Here is an 18,998-nt window from a genome sequence, read left to right on the forward strand (position 1 = left end):
ATAACCAGCACTATTCTCCTCTTAAGATATTTTGAACGTGTTTAAGGGTTGGTTTGGTATTGTTGTGCTTTGAAAAAAAAATAAAATAAAATAAAAAAAACTGTTTTTGCTGTGCTGTGAGAATAATCTCATTTTTGCTGCTTCACGTTTTCAGCCTTTTTTCACCCAAAACTGTGAAAATAAGTTGTTTTTAAGTGTTTACCAAACACCTTTTTTAGCTTAGTTTTTTTATTTTATTTTATTTTATTTAAGGAAAACTAATGAAAAGGGCTTGAAAACTTTGAGTTTTAACGATAAGGACAAAATAAAGGGTAAAGTGAATAGTACCGGGATTTTTTTAGTGTAAAAATGTGGTTTTTCGTTAAAGTGAACAATACCAATAACTTTTCGTTAAAGTTCCATTTTTTTTAAACCCATTTTTTATAAAAACATCTCAGTACCAAATCAGTACTAAAAATAGAGAAAATAATATTTAATAAACAACTAATTGAATCATATTATTGCTAGCCCATTGTGAGGCTAAGCCCACCCTCTTCCACTTAGTGTAGATAATATCGTTTGTTCGAAGAAAAAAAAATCATTTGACAACTAATTGAATCACATTATTATGCACATGTGAACAACATTTTTTATCACCGGCACTACGCGTTTCTTAAGATGTTTTGAACGTATTCAAAATAGAGAAAATAATATTTAATAAACAACTGTTTGAATTATAATATTGCCAGCCCATTGTGAGGCTAAGCTCACCCCCCTCTGTCACATCCCGGCCTGGGGCGGATCACTTCCCGAGCTCGCTCCACCACCGTAGCATGATATTGTCCGCTTTGGGCTTACCATTCCCTCACAGTTTTGTTTTTGGGAACTCACGAGCAACTTCCCAATGGGTCACCCATCATGGGATTGCTCTAGCCCCCTTCTCGCTTAACTTCGGAGTTTCGATAGAACCCGAAGCCAGTGAGCTCCCAAAAGGCCTCGTGTTAGGTAGGGATGAGAATATACATATAAGGATCACTTTCCTGGGCGATGTGAGATGTCACAATCCACCCCCTTTAGGGGCCCGACGTCCTTGTCGGCACACCACGGCCAGGGTTAGGCACTGATACCAAATTGTCACATCCCCGCCTGGGACGGATCATTTCTAGGGCCCGCTCCACCATCGTAGCACGATATTGTCCGCTTTGGGCTTACCATTCCCTCACGGTTTTGTTTTTGGGAACTCACGAGCAACTTCCTAGTGGGTCACCCATCATGAGATTGCTCAAGCCTCCTTCTTACTTAACTTCGGAGTTCATACTGAACCCGAAGCCAATGAGCTCCCAAAAGGTCTCGTGTTAGGTAGAGATGGAAATATACATTTAAGGATCACTCCCCTAGGCGATGTGGGATGTCATAATCCACCCTCCTTAGGGGCCCGACGTCCTCGTCGGCACACCACGACCAGGGTTAGGCTCTGATACCAAATTGTCACATCCCGGCCCGGGCGGGACCACTTCCCTTAGCCCGCTCCACCACCATAGCACGATATTGTTCACTTTGGGCTTACCATTCCCTCACGGTTTTGTTTTTGGGAACTCACGAGCAACTTCCTAGTGGGTCACCCATCATGGGATTGCTCTAACCCCCTTCTTGCTTAACTTCGGAGTTCCGATAGAACCCGAAGCCAGTGAGCTCCCAAAAGGCCTTGTGTTAGGTAGGGATGTGAATATACATATAAGGATCACTTCCCTGGGCGATGTGAGATGTCACACCCTCTCCTTAGTGTAGATAATATCATTTGTTCGAAAAAAAGAAAAAAAAACAATCATTTGACAACTAATTGAATCACATTATTATGCTCGTGCGAAATACTTTTTTTTATAACCGGCATTACGTGCCTCTTAAGATGTTTTGAACATGTTTAAAAATAGAGAAAATAATATTTAATAAATAATTGATCAAATTACATTATTACTAGCCTATTGCGGAGTACTAATTATACAAAAAATAATATAAAATAAAGATTAAAAAAAAACTGTACCAAAAATATTGTACAAAAAGAATTAATTATTTAAAAAAACATTGTTTATATGACGAAAATACCCCTGCATTATTTTGGATTGCTTTTGAAGTTTTTTGTTTGAGAGGCATTTCTATCCAAAAAATACTGTTCATTGGGCTGTTGGCTTTATATATAAGATTTTTTTTAGTGAAGCTTGTGACCCAAAAAAATATTGTTCATTGGGTTGTTGGCTTTATTTATAAGATACATCTTTTTTAATTTTAAACATAGATTTTGTCTAGTTTATTTAATTTGGTGGCTACAAAGGTGGGGTGTGCAAAAAGCGAAAAAGTGTATGTGTGAAAATTGCTTCTCTTTCTTATAAGGATGATGCTAGAGAATCCACATTTTGTTGTTCAATCGAAGTCATCTCTCTAATAGAAGTGGGGTCCCCAATTAAAGTAGGTCTCACCTTTATTAGTGCAATAGTTTAGATGTGATCTACAAAATGTGATCTCTCTAGCATTTTCATTCTTATAAACACCCCAATATAGGATTATTGTCATTCTAAGTGTGCGTCACATGTTAGTAACTTAATGATGACTAAAAAAAAATAATTTCTATATATATAAAAAATATTACGATGAGAAAGAAAATCACAAAAGTTTAATTACAGAGGTAATTGTACGTATATAATAACTAATGGCAGAAACTAACGAATTTGTTACCATCAACATAAATTCTATTACGGTGATCAGGGGAAGACTGAAATGCCTCTATAAGTTTTCTCGGTCTTCGAAAGGATGGACTACTGTGTCGAAACCACTAGCTAATCCCTTTTTTCATTTTAACAAAAACATAAATTCTTCTATTGTTATTACTACCGTCTACCGACAAATATCCTACTGTAAATATTTAGTCACAGGCGTCTTTACTTATGAATACAAGTATATTGCAAGTGGAAAATTGTCTAGGTAGATAGGACCTCCCATGTTATTGCACTACATCTTGGGTTCGAAACCTTTCCTCTTGGTCATGGTTTAGATTATGCAATTAATTAATCGAATTAACTAAAACGTAGCAAACCATATCTTTTTAATAATCCACATCATAACGTGAGAAGAGATCTGAATAGCATTTGTATGGTTTTTTTGTGAATTAAATATGTGTGAATTAATTATGTGGGCAAGTTGCCCTTTACCACAGTGGTGAAAATGCGTTGAGCCCTTACATGACAGTGTGGGTTAAAACCCCGTTAGTGTTTAATCTAACATCTAATTACAAAATCTATCGTTTGACAAAAATAAAAAATAAAAATGTGGAAAGTAGGTAATCAATATCAGTCCAATATAAACTTGTCCCATGCCCCATGAGACCCACAACCGAAGCAACAATGTGGAAGTTGTTGGCAGTTGTGGTTGTGCTTGCGGTGGCTACAGCCCGTGCCGAGGAGGCCCACTACGGGCTTTGTGTCATCGGCAGGATTCTCCTTGCAACGGAAAACAATGGCGGAGGCCAGCAGGCTGGGATTACCGTCATTTGAAAAATCCTTCTGTCCTAACGGGTGGACTGCTACCATTGATTCTGAGAAGTACAACAATTTTCATATTCCAAAACTACAAACCCCATCCCACATATGATCCACATCTTCCAAACCAATGCACCAAGTTTAAAAACAAATTTTATTTTCCTTCTTTTTTTCTCGAGTCAAGATCTCGAACGGTTTTATTTTATTCATAAGAGATCATGGAATTCATTACATAATAAAAAGAAAAGAGAATTAATAACACATTGGATTCGAATTCCTCGAGCGGTCCTGGTATGTATTTTCAGTCACAGAACCAGAGATGCTGATAAGCAACAAACCAACAACTGGACTTTTCCGGAGAGCTTGTTTTGTCACAAACTTACATGAATGTTGTCCGCTGTACAAGGATTTCGAGCTGTGCAGGAACAAGAACTCCTCCAGCTTCATACCAAAGCACTAGGGTTTCAATTTGTCATTCAAACCCTGAAAGACTGCACCTGTATTCCATAGATTTGCCTTCAAGTTCTCGGAACTTAGCAATATTGTAATTTTGATTAAGTTTAGGAGATCTTCGTAAAATGGAAACAAAATACACGCTTTCAATAATCATATTATCTGAACTTCAATAGCATAGGATGCTGACATCCGTAAACTGTTGCTAAACAATTTTAGATAAGACACCAATCAATCCAAACACAACATCAGTGTATCTAACATAATCATGATTATCATTATAAAAGAAATCCTAGTTACGATTATCCTTCATCCATACTTTATAAATAGAATGGGTTCTTGGTTTTATGCAGAGACCATCAATCAAACCATCATATCCTGGCAAGTTATATCAAGCATGACACAAGCCACTTATGCAGGTTCCTGTTTCACCTTGTCATCAGTTTCATGTCAGTTTCACGAGGGCAGTTAAAGGCCAAGAGTTTCAATAATAAAATGAGTTGTAAACTGATAACAGATCAAAATCATTCAAACTTGCACGTTACTTCTATAGTTAACCTGATGCAGAAAAACCTAACTAAAACGACTCTGGTAATATCACTGCAAAATGAGGAATGCACACAATGAACGCTGAGTGCAATACAACAAGGCTTCGTGGCCATATGTTAACTGAAGCAGCCATTGTTGACTAAAGTGTTAACTGAAGCAGCCATTGTTGACTAAAGAATTAGAAAATCAGACATGAAATCCATTGTAATTAATAGAGTAGTTGTAAGCAGTAAATTTAGATATAGGCAGTAGTTTCATAGCAGTTTTTTATGACTTCTTGTACTGGTTTCATACCTGATCATCATTGCTTGTATTCCTATATAAATCCTCCGATTGGGAGATGAAAATATCAAGAAATTAACTCTATTTTGGCATGGTATCAGAGTCATTTTGATCCAAAAAAGGAGTTTCTATTCTGATTAACCTACTGGCACTACTGCCATCTACCCTATAAGACCTGCAGAATAGCAGGCCTTATACTTTCGTACGAATCCAATCTCTCTTTGGCCATATCTGCCAACATCACTACCCATATTGAGCTTGTTAACCATATACATTCCGCTGCATCTCTACCCATCTTCTGTCCATTTGCAATATCTCCACGAACCCATAAAACTTTCCAAAAAACAAAAAAAATTTAAATACTACCCCATACCCGTTGGAATCACTCAACAAACCCGTGCCATTGCCTCTTCCTCCTTGCATTTGTTCCTGCATCTCTCTCAGTGAGACTGACTCTCTATTGTTTCAATAAAGAGAATTCGTTGCAGTAGTAATGGGTGACTCCAAGACCATTGTTTCAGCTGCTGTTACACAAAATGATATGTCTCTGCATATCACCCCAGACAAGTTGGATGGGTCCAACTATTCCTCGTGGTCCCAAAGTGTCCGCATCTACATCACTGGCAGAGGCAAATGGTCTTATGTCAGTGGAAAAAAGAAGGCACCAGCAGAAGCCGATGCATCGTATGCTATATGGGAGGAAGAGAATGCCATGGTTCAATCTTGGCTTCTCAACTCCATGACTAGAGATTTGCGGGCCATTTTTCTCCGGCTCTCTACTGCAAAAGATGTTTGGGATGCTGTTACCCAAACTTACTCAATTGAAAAAGATGCATCAAAATTATATGAACTTCGCCGTCAAGCACTGGCGACTCGCCAGAATGGTGAGCCTTTATCTGCATATTATGGTAAACTTCAGCAAACATGGCAAGAAATAGATTTCTTACGTCTTGGAAAATTGAAATGTGCTGATGATGTCGCTGCTCGAGAGACAAAAATTTCAGAAGAAAGATTGTATGATTTTCTGGCTGGCCTTGATCCTCATTTAGATCATGTTCGCAGTCAAGTTTTGACTCAAACACCTTTGCCATCTGTTCGTGCTGCTTATGCTCTTGTGAATGCTGAAGCAAGTAGGCAAACCATTATGTTGGTTGGCCCACAAGTGGAAGGATCAGCCATGGTAGCTGCTCCGTCTCGATTTCCCCGTGGAGTCTCGAATTCTCGATCAGGTGGATCTAAAGTTACTGATACAAGGAAGTGTACTTATTGTGACAAGGATAAGCATACTAGAGACACTTGTTTTAAGTTGCATAGATATCCTAATTAGTGGGTTCAAAAGAAAGAAAATCAAAAGAAGAGCATTGTTGGATCACAAGCACACCTGTCTACACCAACGCCTTCCGTGCCTCGAGTAGATCAATCCGCTCACTCAGTTTCTCCTACTACTGCTTCCACTTCCTTAGTCGACGCAGGTAACTTTGGTTTTGCCTTGAACACCACATTTGGTGTTCCAAATAAACCTTGGATCATTGATTCGGGGGCTTCTGACCATATGACCAATAACTCTTCATGGTTTGCTTCTCACACTACTCCACCTTTAAATACCGTTAAAGTTGCTAATGGTATTTCCACTCCAGTGCTTGGAGCAGGCTCCATCTCATTAACACCATGCCTATCTCTCTCATCTGTTTTACATGTTCCTAATCTTTCTCACAATTTGCTTTCCATTGGTAAACTTACAAATCAACTAAACTGTCTTGCCATCTTTTCTCCTACTCATTGTTGGTTTCAGGATATTCGAACGAAAGCGTTGATTGGTCATGGTAGAGAGAGGGGAGGTCTATACTACTTGGACTTACCACCAGATTGTGAGAAGACAAGTTACAGTTGTCAAGTGGAAGCTAAACAATTTGAAGCTTCTGAAAAAATTTGGTTATGGCACAAAAGATTGGGACATCCTTCCTTTCAGTACCTGCAATATCTATTCCCTTCTTTATTTTCTAAAGTCAAGGTTTCTAATTTCCATTGTGAAACTTGCATCTTTTCTAAAATCATCGTGTCTCATTTCCTTTAAGCTCCAATAAAAGTGATGTTCCTTTCTCTCTTATTCATTCTGATGTTTGGGGACCATTTCATATTCCTACTTATACTGGTGCTAAATACTTTGTCTCTTTCATTGATGACTACACTCGAGTTTCTTGGGTATACTTACTAAAAAGTAAGAGTGAGGTTATGTCTGTTTTTCCAATCTTTCATCAAATGATTCAAACCCAATTTAATGCTAAAATTCAATTTGTTCGATCTGACAATGGGAAAGAGTATTTGAATTATGGACTTGGAACATTTTTTCAACAAGAAGGTATCATTCATCAAACATCTTGTCCATATACTCCTCAACAGAACGGTATAGCAGAACGTAAAAATCGTCACCTCTTGGATGTGGCTTGATCTTTATGTTTTGCTATGCATGTTCCTAAACGTTTTTGGGGTGATGCCATTCACACAGCTGTTTTTCTTATCAATCACATGCCATCACGTGTTCTCCAATTTCAAACACCTATCCAAACCCTTTCCCAGTATCATTCTCTTCCTTCACTCCTTCATATTCCTCCAAAAGTGTTTGGTTGTGTCTGCTATGTTCATGTCCACATGCAAAATCGTGATAAGTTGGATCCTCGAGCCATCAAATGTATGTTTATTGGCTATTCTGCTACTCAGAAAGGGTATCGATGTTACTATCCTCCCAATGGGAAATTTTTTGTCTCTATGGATGTTACCTTTCAGGAACAAGAGCTTATTTTTCAGAGGGAGATTCGACCACTTCTCTTCAGGGGGAGATGAGGAGTAAGGAGGAAGAGCAGTTGCCACTTGACATTGGTGGTATGCATTTTTCGGATGAACACTTGTCTGATGCCGGTGATGGTCCAAATTTGCCTAATGATGAGGCAAAGAGTGGAAAAATATTGAAGGTATATGAGAGGACAAGAAAAAGGGGAGATAAAGGAAAAGAAAAAGAAAAAGTTGCTGATGAGATAGACCACCCACAGATAAATCCCCTCATTGACCAACTCTCTGACCAATCAGCTGCTACTCATACGAATTATCCTGAGGTAACCACTCATTCTCCTTCTCTTCAGCCTACTATATTTGATGAGTCCAATCATGAGATTTCATTAAGTGCTGATCCAAATGAACCACATCATGAGTCTGGTTCTCGTTATCCTATTCGAGAAAATCGAGGGATACCCCCTGTTCGTTATGGTCATTCTTCTACAAAGGGTATTCAATATCCTATATCTAATTTTGTTTCATCTCATCGCTTGTCAGACTCTTATATAGCTTTTGCAAACGAATTGTCATCAGTCTCAATTCCTAATAAGTTACAGGATGCTCTTAAAAATCCAAAATGGAAAAAAGCTATGATTGAAGAGATGGAAGCTCTGCGAAAAAACTCCACTTGGGAACTGGTTAAACTTCCTGAAGGCAAGAAACCTATTGGGTGTAGATGGGTGTTCACAGTAAAGCATAAAGCTGATGGTTCAGTGGAGAGGTACAAGGCCAGATTGGTAGCCAAAGGTTATACTCAAACCTATGGCATTGATTATCAAGAGACATTTGCGCCGGTAGCAAAGATCAACACTATTAGGGTTCTTATGTCATTGGCAGCAAATCTATGGTGGCCTCTACGACAGTTTGATGTAAAAAACGCATTTTTACATGGAGACTTGGATGAAGAGGTATACATGGATCTTCCTCCTGGATTCACTACCACTTGCGATATTGGCAAAGTATGCAGGTTGAGAAAGTCCTTGTATGGATTGAAGCAATCACCAAGGGCATGGTTTGGCAGGTTCGCTCAATCGATGAGAAATTATGGGTTCAAGCAAACTCAGGCTGACCATACCTTATTTCTTAAGCATGATAAAGGTAAACTTACAACCTTAATTGTTTATGTGGATGATATGGTGGTTACAGGTGATGACGTCGAGGAAATTCAAAAACTTCAAATGTATCTAGCCAAGGAATTTGAAATGAAGGACTTGGGTACTTTGAAATATTTCTTGGGTATTGAAGTTGCAAGATCAAAGCATGGCATTTTTCTTTCTCAAAAGAAATATGTTATAGACTTATTAACTGAGACTGGGATGTTAGCTTGTAAACCTGCAGACACACCAATTGAGCAAAACCATAGATTAGGAGACTATCCTGATCAAGTTTCGGCTAACAAGGAAAGATACCAAAGATTAGTTGGGAGGTTGATTTATTTGTCTCATACACGACCTGACATAGCCTATGCTGTAAGTGTGGTGAGTCAATTTATGCATAGGCCAAGTGAAGCCCACATGGATGCTGTACAACGCATTCTCAGGTATTTGAAGTATGCTCCTGGAAAAGGCTTGATGTTTTCCAATCATGGACATCAAGAAGTTAAAGGATACACTGATGCAGATTGGGCTGGGTCAGTAATTGATCGCAGATCGACTTCTGGATACTTTACATTTGTTGGAGGAAATCTAGTTACTTGGCGCAGTAAGAAGCAACATGTAGTGGCTAGATCCAGTGCTGAAGCTGAATTTAGAGGTATGGCACACAGCGTGCAAGAATTGTTATGGCTCAAGATTTTGTTGAGAGAATTGGGTTTCAATTCTACAAAGCCATCAAATCTTTATTGTGATAACAAAGTCGCCATTAGCATTGCTCATAATCCAGTTCAACATGATCGTACCAAACATGTTGAAGTGGATAGGCACTTTATTAAGGAAAGGTTGATTGATGGTACCATTAACTTGCCTTACGTGAAGAGTGATGACCAGCTAGCAGATATTTTAACAAAGGCAGTGTCAAGTAGGATTTTCCATCTTTCACTCAGCAAGTTGGGCATTCGAGATATTTATGCACCAACTTGAGGGGGAGTGTTAACCGAAGCAGCCATTGTTGACTAAAGTGTTAACTGAAGCATCCATTGTTGACTAAAGAATTAGGAAATCAGACATGAAATCCATTGTAATTAATAGAGTAGTTGTAAGCAGTAAATTTAGATATAGGCAGTAGTTTCATAGCAGTTTTTTATGACTTCTTGTACTGGTTTCATACCTGATCATCATTGCTTGTATTCCTATATAAATCCTCCGATTGGGAGATGAAAATATCAAGAAATTAACTCTATTTTGGCACCATATACTTGTTTGACGAAGTGGGTTTCTTGAATCAACTTGGTATGCGATTGTGAGACAAGCATGACATACAAAACACAATGAGCAATGCACACAAGGAATCTGAAGAAGTATTCACCTTTCAAAAGTTTAATATCAGTTTTATTACGAACTCTTCAATTTATTTTGGCAATTAAAGGCCACCAGTTTCAATAATAGAAAGGAAATAGTTGGAAAGTAATTTTACCGGATAATAGCTGAAAGTCATTCAAAGTTTCAGTATCTCAAAAAGTTATCCTCCTGCAGCAAAACCTAATCAAAGAGACTCTGGGAAAATTGCCACAACCACAAGCAACACTGAAACCCAAGCTAGACAGATGTCGAAATGAGGAGATAAGTTTTCAGAGCAATGAGGATAGTTTATGACGTTTATCCTTCCACAATGAATGTCAAGGTAAAATTTGCAATGCCCAAGTGATGCAGTCATAGCTAACCAGTTTGATATCTATTCTTATGTTTTGCTATAACACTATTGTTTGAAATCTTCAATGGTTGAAAAATAATAAGTTAATAAGCAAACAAGGGGGAAATTGTTTAAGTACAATAGAGCGGAGGGTCTGGTCAACAAAATGACACTTCTACTTATATGATGGCTCTGTGATTATACGAATTACAATATGTTGCTAGGTCTATGCAAATAATAGAGCCACAGAATAAACGATTTAGATCGTTTTGTGGGGTTATGGGGTTTAGCGTTTAGCAAAAACCTTACATTTTCACCAGTAGTCATTACATGAGCAGTGCCCATCTTTGAAATGATGAAAACGATATCGATCTCTCAGCAATATCACCCTACCATAAAGCTTCGATATGAGCTTAGCAACTGTGTGGCAGTCTCCACAAACACAAAGATTCTTCACAACCTGAATTGGTTGAGAAGGACTCAAGCTAATAAGCCCAAAGGCGATTGCTAATTTCTCACTGTGAAGGATTAGGGCATGATCCTTCATGTCTTCTTCCTCCAAAAAATGTAGTAGATGTGATTTGTTTGGCACATACCCCACCAACTTCAATCTCCCTGCTATCTCATCCAACTTTGAATAGATTTCTTTGCACATAGGGTGAAAGTTATCACCAACAAGAAATTCATGAACACTACCGTTGGCTTCGATTGAGCTACAGCCTCGTTCTTTCTTTATTCCCAAATCTTGCACAAGCTTCCTTAACCCGGACACTTCTTCCCATTTCCCTGTTTTAGCATATATATTTGATAAGAGAACATAATGTCCATGGTTTCTGGGATCCAGCTCAAGCATATGGCTACAAGCCTTTTCAGCAAGCTCAAAACTCCCATTACGTCCACAGGCCCCAAGAAGAGCACCGCATACAGAAGCAGTAGGAGGTATTTTCATTTTCTCTATCAGTTCTACAGCTTCCTCCAGATTGCCTGAACGACCAAGAATATCGACCATGCAGGCATAGTGCTTTACTCCAGGCACAACACCGTAAGCTGGCTCCATTTGATAGAAAAACATTCTACCCTCGTCCACCAAACCTGCGTGGCTACAAGCGCATAAGAGGTTGGTAAATGTCACAGCATTTGGGTTCACCTTAGCTTCTAGCATTTTTGAGAAAATATCCAGTGCATCCCTCCCTTGCCCATGCATCGCAAAACCAGAAATCATGGCACTCCAAACGAACACATCTCTCCTCTCAACCGAATTAAATACCTCAAGTGCCTTATCTAGATCTCCACACATTGCATACATGTCAATAAGTGATGTTGTGAGGTGACAATTCATCTTAATTCCCTGCTTCTTCATGTAAACATGTATCCGCCCACCAAGATCAATCGCTCCCAGTTGAGAACAGGCTGCTAGAGTATTAACTAGAGTGACTCCATCAGGTATCGGACTCTTGCTTTTCTGCAACTCATTGAAAACAGCCAAAGCCTCCTTCGGCTTATCACTTTGTTCATAAGAAGAGATGAGTACATTCCACGCAGCAATATCTTGACTAGGCATCGCATCAAAAATCCGCCAAGCCTTATCATAATTCCCCGACTGAGCATACCCATCAAGCATAGTAGTCCATGAGACAATATCCTTCTCCGGCATCCTATCAAACAATATTTTTGCCTCTTCAACGCTCCCACATTTCACATACATATCAAGCACAGCATTATTCAAAGTCAAGTTCTCAGTAATTCCATTCCTTGCAATATACAAACAAACCCACCTCCCAAACTCCAAATCCACCTTCTGCCCACAAGCCGACAACACGCCAACCATTGTCACATCATTGGGCTCCACATTCTCTTCCTCCATTTCCTTAAACAACTCCAACGCCTCCTCAGGACAATTCCCCTGCGCAAAAACCGTGATGACAGAATTCCAAGACACAACATCTTTCTTTGGAGTCTTCACAAAAACCCTACGCGCCAAATCCAAATCCCCGCAAGTTCCATAAAAATGCACAAGCGAATTAAGAATGTAAATATCCAAACCAAGCGATGACTTTATCGCCATTCCATGAACAGCTCTTCCGGTAAGCAAAGCTCGTAGCTCCGAAGCCGCCTTAATCACAAAAGGGTAAGTATACTTACTAGGACACTCCGAACACCCATAAAGCATGTCCAGAAATACGAAAATGCTCTCAACCGGGTCTGCGCTCGATGCGTAAGCCCGAATGAGGGTGTTCCAAGTGTAGAGATTTGGGTGGGGAATTTGATCGAACACTTGGCGAGCATAGTCGATGCTCGAGAACGAGGAGAGAGAGCAGGCGCTGATGAGCTTGCTGGTCGAGTAGGGGTCAAAGAATAGGCCTGTACGGAGCATCTGGGCATGGACTTGCTTCAGCTGAGCTATGTTGGTGCATTGCTCAATTTGTGGTATAACTGCTGTGTGGCTTGAGTAGGGGTGGTTCGGTATGGGATCCCATACCGAAACCATTGTCCCGATTTCCAAACCGAAATTTTTGGGAATCCCAAATTCAATCCCAATCCCAAACCAAATTTTCGGGAATCCCAATTTTCGGGAATCCCGAAATAATTTCGGGATTTCGGGACAAATCGGGAATCCCGAAATGTTTTTGGGCTTTTGGACTAAAATTTGACATATTATGTTTTTGGGCTAAAATTTGACATATTATAAAGTAATAAATAAAGTAACAAACTCAAAAGCAAAAATAGTAGTTACAAGCCAAGGTTTATAAATAAAGTAACAAACCCAAAATCAAAAAAATTAGTTATGAGCCAAAGTTTCAATAATTAAGTTACAAACCAAAAGCTAAAAAGCAAAGCTTAAAGTCTATAAATATTGTTGGCCTCTTCGGCCCCTTCGTCCCCTTGATCTTGTTGATGTTTGTGGTTGCTCCCTTCTTGTTGGTAATTGTATATATATATATATATATATATATATATATATATATACAGATTAAATCTAAAACAATGAACGGTTGAAATAATTCTCTTATAATAAAAAAAATTATATATATATAATATTTATTTCAATTCGGTATGGGAATACCGAAAAAATGGAGATGGAATACCGAATCCCATACCGAAAATTTCGGTTTGGTTCGGGATTACATACCGAAAATTTCGGGAATTTTGGTTTGGGATTTTTTTGGTTTGGGATCGGGATTTTTTCGGTTTGGTTTGGGATTTTTGGGATTTTTTTCCAGCCCTAGGCTTGAGGAGCGAAGGTCGTTATTGACCGTTGTGGGGGACGAAGGGTTTGGGTGACGTGGCAGAGAGATGAGTGGGGTGCTCAGAGTTGCCATCTCTTTTATGGTCACACTTGCATAAGCACATTTGCTTGAGAGTTTTCTTTTGTTATACCATATGATGATAAAAAAATATATATATTATTTTTCTTGACACACATTTTAGTCATTAATAATTATTCTTTTAAGTTTTTAATGTATGAGAGTGTGTAACTTGTGATAAAAGATATGTTACGCTGAATTGTATAAATTTCTGACCGTTGATGCATGTGAGACTCACAATGCATCAACGGTTAAATGTCTACTGTATGAAAACAGTATCATATAAGTAAGGAAGAAGAACTTTTTGGATCTCTTCTTTTCAAACTTGCATAAGTTTTTCTCATCAAATGGTCTAGCGCCATAATTCAGGTGTTTTTGGGTAAGAAAATAATGTCATTTTATTGTTGAACTTTCATGATTTTCAGCATTTAAGGAACATGATCATCTGTTAGTCTTTTGGTGTTGATCTTATGCTTGTGTATGCATTGATTTGGCAAGTGATGGATTACTTTGGTGGTTTAGGGAACATGATCATCTGTTAGTCTTTTGGTGTTGATCTTATGCTTGTGTATGACATCAATTTGGCAAGTGATGAATTATCTTGATGATTAAAGTTTTTATCATCAACACATTGAGCCCCGAGTTCAAACTCCATCCTCTTTAGTGCAAGCTAGGGTAGATCATCGCTTTGTATTGTACAAAAAAAATGACATCTATTTGGATCTTGAGAATCCAAAATTTTGGGCTTAAGAATTTAACAAAAATACTCTATTTATCAAACACAAGATTATAGAGAAGGAAAGTCAAAAAATTGTCTCGACGTCATTTCTTGGAAAAGACCAATTTTTCTCGCCGTTTATGTAAGTTGAATATGAGATCTTTTGTTTACAAATAAAGAATTATAGCACTAGGCCATATTATTAGTTTATTTATTTTGTTTAAATCATGATTATGTATGCATAATTGTTTAATTGTTTGTTGTGACTTGGTCTTCTTTAATTCAATTGTTCCATAGCAGTATTTTTTTGTTTTTTTTTTTTTTTGGAAAACTGGTACAACAGAGCCAGGGCTAAGAAGCCAAACAAACAGAAGCCAACACAAGGTAAACAGCAAGCATAAACAAGACAAGCCTTGCAGGGGTTTACAAGAAAAGAGACGCGGCACCGCCTGCCCAGGCGTCATCTCTGCAAAGCTAAAAAAACAATTTGGCTGTACATATTATATAATGTAGGGGAGTACGTCCTCCATCCTCTGTTACAACAAGAGTATGAAAGCAGTGATGTATCAGTCTTCATCGTCGTCTTCTTCTTCTTCTTCGGAGAAACTTGATACTCAAAACTTAACCAAAACAAAAAGACGAATACCATTATGCTATAGATGATATTATAAACCATTTCGTTGCCGCAAAGTGCAGACATGATGGATTCAATTAATATCGAAAAAGAAGACGACGAAAGCAGTGAGGAGGTATCAGTCATCTTCGTCGTCTTCTTCTTCTTCGGAGATAAATTGATACTCAAAACTTAACCAAATCGAAAAGAAGAATACCATTATACTGAAGATGATATTATAAACCATTACATCACTGCAAAGTGCAGACATGATGGATTCGATTTAATATTCTCATATGTCATCTAAACAGAACATGTATAAAATGCCGAACATATACACTTACTGCCAATCAGTTTTCTGTAACCTACTACGGGTTTAACATTGCACCCCAATAACAATTTATCCACGACCTTGCCTTAGATATACATAAAATCGTTGGAACTCTACCCTTTCCAAATTGGTTTTGGTCCGATGCAACTTTAAAACATTTCGCATTACACTTAAAACACGGATGACTAATACAAAAAAGCATATAACCTGAGTACTGTTAATGCTCAATAAAAATCTCACACGTAAAGGAAAAAGGAATTAGTATGTTAGTACCTTAGCGCTGAGTTGGGATCGCGAAGCAATGTAGATTCCGGAACCTTAATAGTAGAAGAAAAGACTTTTTTATTATGAGGAATAAATTTTACTCTTGAAATCTTCCCAAACTTTCGGACCAGTAGGATGAGGATTTACATATAGCCTTAAAAACTTAGCATCTGACATTGCAATAATGGTGCCCAAGGCACGCTTAGAGTCTGCTGTTCCTTGACCCTTGAGCCAATTGTACATCGATACCCTAAGATTGACCCTTTTAATTCTGTAGGCAAGAAAAGACGGAAAGTCCACCAAAGATGACACAGGATAACCCAAATGATTTACAAGAAAATCAATCTTCATTTCTAACACATCCTTTCTCTGGTTAAGTATTTGCGGGGATACCTTAATCATTTCACAGACATCCTCACTTGTCAAACCAGCATTGACAATGCAATCGAATCTTTCTTTGAGCTCCGTTCCTTTTCCTCGAAATACCTTTAGTGCGTTCTTCATTTTGTCTGAGTTCTCTACAAAGCCTATGTCTAACAAGAACTGAGTCTTCTGAGCGTTGTCCCCTCTGACATTTGGAAGTGGCACAACTCTTCTACCCAAAACCCAATTTTTTAATTCTTCTGGATTCTCCTGTATGTACCTCGACAGGCGCTTCTTTCCGACTTTCAAGTAAGCAAGTAAGCTGTTAGTTCTTTTCATAGAACATGAACCCAGTAACAGGGGATGAGAACGGATAATCTTCCCAATATCTGCAGCCTCCATCTCAATCTCATTAAAGACCAAAATGCATTTTCTCAAATTCAAGAAATATTTCATAACTTGAATTTCTGGAAACCGTAGAAACACTGAATATATCTCGCTCATTGTGGATCCAAATTTCAGTAAGAACCCAATTAATGAAAATGTTGTTTCCCCTGAAGCCTCAAATAAAATATCTGCGTGCCCACCAATTAGTTGACCCAATTGCTCATTGCTGCAGCCCATCTCACTAAACAAATGTAGAACTTCAAGCATCCGACTCCAGTTATAAGAATGTTCTTCCAATAAATTCTCCACAATCCAACTGGTTTCAAATCCAGAACTCTTCAATCTTTCCAATACCTCAACAAATGCCGCATTCACATTCCCAATTAAAAGATAAGGACTAGCAACAATGAACTTAATCAAAGCAGATTGGCTGATACCTAGTTCTTCATAAGCCTGAAGTTTTGATTCCAAAACCTCAAAATCATATCGAAAGACTTCTGCTGCTTCTCTATATATCTTTCCGATCTTATTGCGTGCAATTCCATAACGCCACAGAACCGTGTAATTATGTAGCAACAAACCATCATCAGTCAAGAACATCAAATTCCGCGGAAGATAAGAAACATACTCGGAAGGATTCAAGCCCAGGCTCTCAAAGAAAGGTTCAAACTCATTGATAGGGTGGTAACGCAAGAACCGGGCAATTGAAGGACCAACTTCCGTTTCATTATCAACGCAGTTAAGAAGCTTCCTGAGAAAATGTGGGGAGTTTTTACTCATATTCTCAGCATCCCCAAACTGTAAGCTTCTAGTACAATACAAGTAATCCAGCAATGCAGCTTGCGCTTCTTTTAACTGTTTTCCATTGCCAATCAAAGCTTTATCCAGGTTTTCGCGACTTTCAGTCACACGAGGAGCCCTTTTGGTGCTGTAAAACCTAGGGTTTTGAACATTGAGGAAAAAGTAATACCCAATTGGGTGAAGTGGGGTTGTTGATCTAAGGTGGTTTTCATCAAAATTGGAAGAAACCCATTTGAGAACGGATGCTGTTCTGAATTTTTTCAAATGGGTCATCACCAGTTTGATGAGATTCCAAGCCTAGTGATTACTACAGAAGCTCAAATGCCAAGACTTTCTGCTGAATGAAATGGAAATATCAAGTCTTTCGGAACGAAAGGGTTACCTTGGGAGCTTCGGCTGCAGAGTTTTCTGCACTGAAGCTGATGAGTGGCTTCATTCAAACTGTAATCCCAATTCAGTTCTGTTTGAATCGCCGCCGGGAAGGGTTTTTGAACTTTGGTTGTCATCCAAATGCAGAACAAGGAAAACCCCGTATGAGAAGGTGTTGAGTTTGAGATTAATTACACCTTCTACCCATGTAATTTAAAATCAATAACAATTTGATCCCTATCTTGTGAGTTGTACGATCCATTTGGTGACACATTTATATTTATTTTTCACTTTTTAATCGTAATGGTTTCTGAGATTGACATAACTCTTCATTTTGGTCCTGACAATAAAATTTGATTAAAAAAAAAGGTTTCTGAGTTTGTTCATCTAAATTATTTTGGTCATTCTGTAAAAAAATTTCCATTATTCTCGTTAAGTGAAGAGGTTGGTTTGACAAAATACCTTTAAAAACGTGGTTACGTAGTCGTTTATGTGACAATTTAACGAGGATATTAAAAGATTTTTCACGGAATGACCAAAATGATTTACAAAAGAAACTCAAGGACCACTTCTATCGTTTTTCATTATCAAGAACTAACGTAAAAAGTTATGTCAATCTTAATAACCATTTTGAATAAAAAGTATTTTTGTTTTTTTGTTTTTATACAATCGATATATTTATAATTTGTAGACTCTGTATTAATTTAGGTGAATTCTTTCAAATTTTCAAAGACAAATACTATGCAAGTCCTCAAAATCTGACAAAATCCTATAAAATCAAAACCCTAATTAAATATACATAAAAATTTATAAACTCTTTTAGGGGGCGTTTGTTTGCCCTCACTAAGTTGGACTGGACTGGACTGGACTAGGTATTAGTCCAATACTGTGTTTGTTCCATTCTGGGACTAACATTAATGAGACTAAAGGGGACTAGCATGGACAAAACCCTTCACTAAGAGGTCTTAGCGAGACCCCCCAATAACCATGGGACTAACTAAGACTATCCTCTCTTTATCATCCTTGTCATGCTCAACGACCACTCCCGACAGACTCCTCGTCATCTCTGGTCACCTAGATCAATCATTAACTTTCCGACTCTCTTTCAAATCCATTTCACAACCAACTTTCATATAAAATATACCAAATTGAAGCTGGGAGTGATAAGATTACGATTTTACCTGAATCGAGGCCAAAATGTGGTCGAATGTGGCTGGAAAATGGCCTGGAAGTCTCGCCCTGTTTGGGCTTCTTCAAATCCATGACAAATTCGGGTATTCAAAGCTAAGATCTCGGTCAAGGGATGGTGATGAATTTTTTGGCGGTGCTAACTTCATCCAATTTAACGAGGGTTGGCCGGAAAACACATCGGGAAACCTGCAACTCGTCGGGAAAATTGGAGCCGTGAGGTCCCATTCGAACAACGCATAGCTAGATA

The 18,998-nt window shown here is 38.3% G+C and overlaps 2 protein-coding genes and 1 long non-coding RNA gene across 3 annotated transcripts; 1 reads left to right on the forward strand and 2 right to left on the reverse strand.

Moving 5' to 3' along the window:
- The first annotated feature begins 6,216 nt into the window (after positions 1–6,216).
- Positions 6,217–6,714, forward strand: LOC125470875. The gene is made up of 2 exons (XR_007253254.1): positions 6,217–6,265; positions 6,586–6,714. It is a non-coding gene; the product is annotated as an uncharacterized LOC125470875 (long non-coding RNA).
- Positions 6,715–10,498: 3,784 nt separating this feature from the next.
- On the reverse strand, positions 10,499–13,838 carry LOC103963204 (pentatricopeptide repeat-containing protein At2g29760, chloroplastic). Its single transcript, XM_048570614.1, has 2 exons — positions 13,639–13,838; positions 10,499–12,842 (listed from the first exon to the last, which is right to left on the reverse strand). The coding sequence occupies exons 1-2, from the start codon at positions 13,727–13,729 to the stop codon at positions 10,723–10,725; spliced, it is 2,211 nt and encodes a 736-aa protein (XP_048426571.1). The 5' UTR covers positions 13,730–13,838; the 3' UTR covers positions 10,499–10,722.
- A 1,863-nt stretch (positions 13,839–15,701) lies between these two features.
- Positions 15,702–17,746, reverse strand: LOC103959136 (transcription termination factor MTEF18, mitochondrial-like). The gene has a single exon (XM_048570597.1). It carries the CDS (start codon positions 17,462–17,464, stop codon positions 15,722–15,724), a length of 1,743 nt encoding a protein of 580 aa, XP_048426554.1. The 5' UTR covers positions 17,465–17,746; the 3' UTR covers positions 15,702–15,721.
- Between the last annotated feature and the right edge of the window lie 1,252 nt (positions 17,747–18,998).

This window comes from the organism of the source record quoted next, unplaced genomic scaffold (genome assembly GCF_019419815.1).
Source record: "Pyrus x bretschneideri cultivar Hongxiangsu unplaced genomic scaffold, Pyrus_bretschneideri_v1 Contig53, whole genome shotgun sequence".
Classification (NCBI taxonomy): domain Eukaryota; kingdom Viridiplantae; phylum Streptophyta; class Magnoliopsida; order Rosales; family Rosaceae; genus Pyrus; species Pyrus x bretschneideri.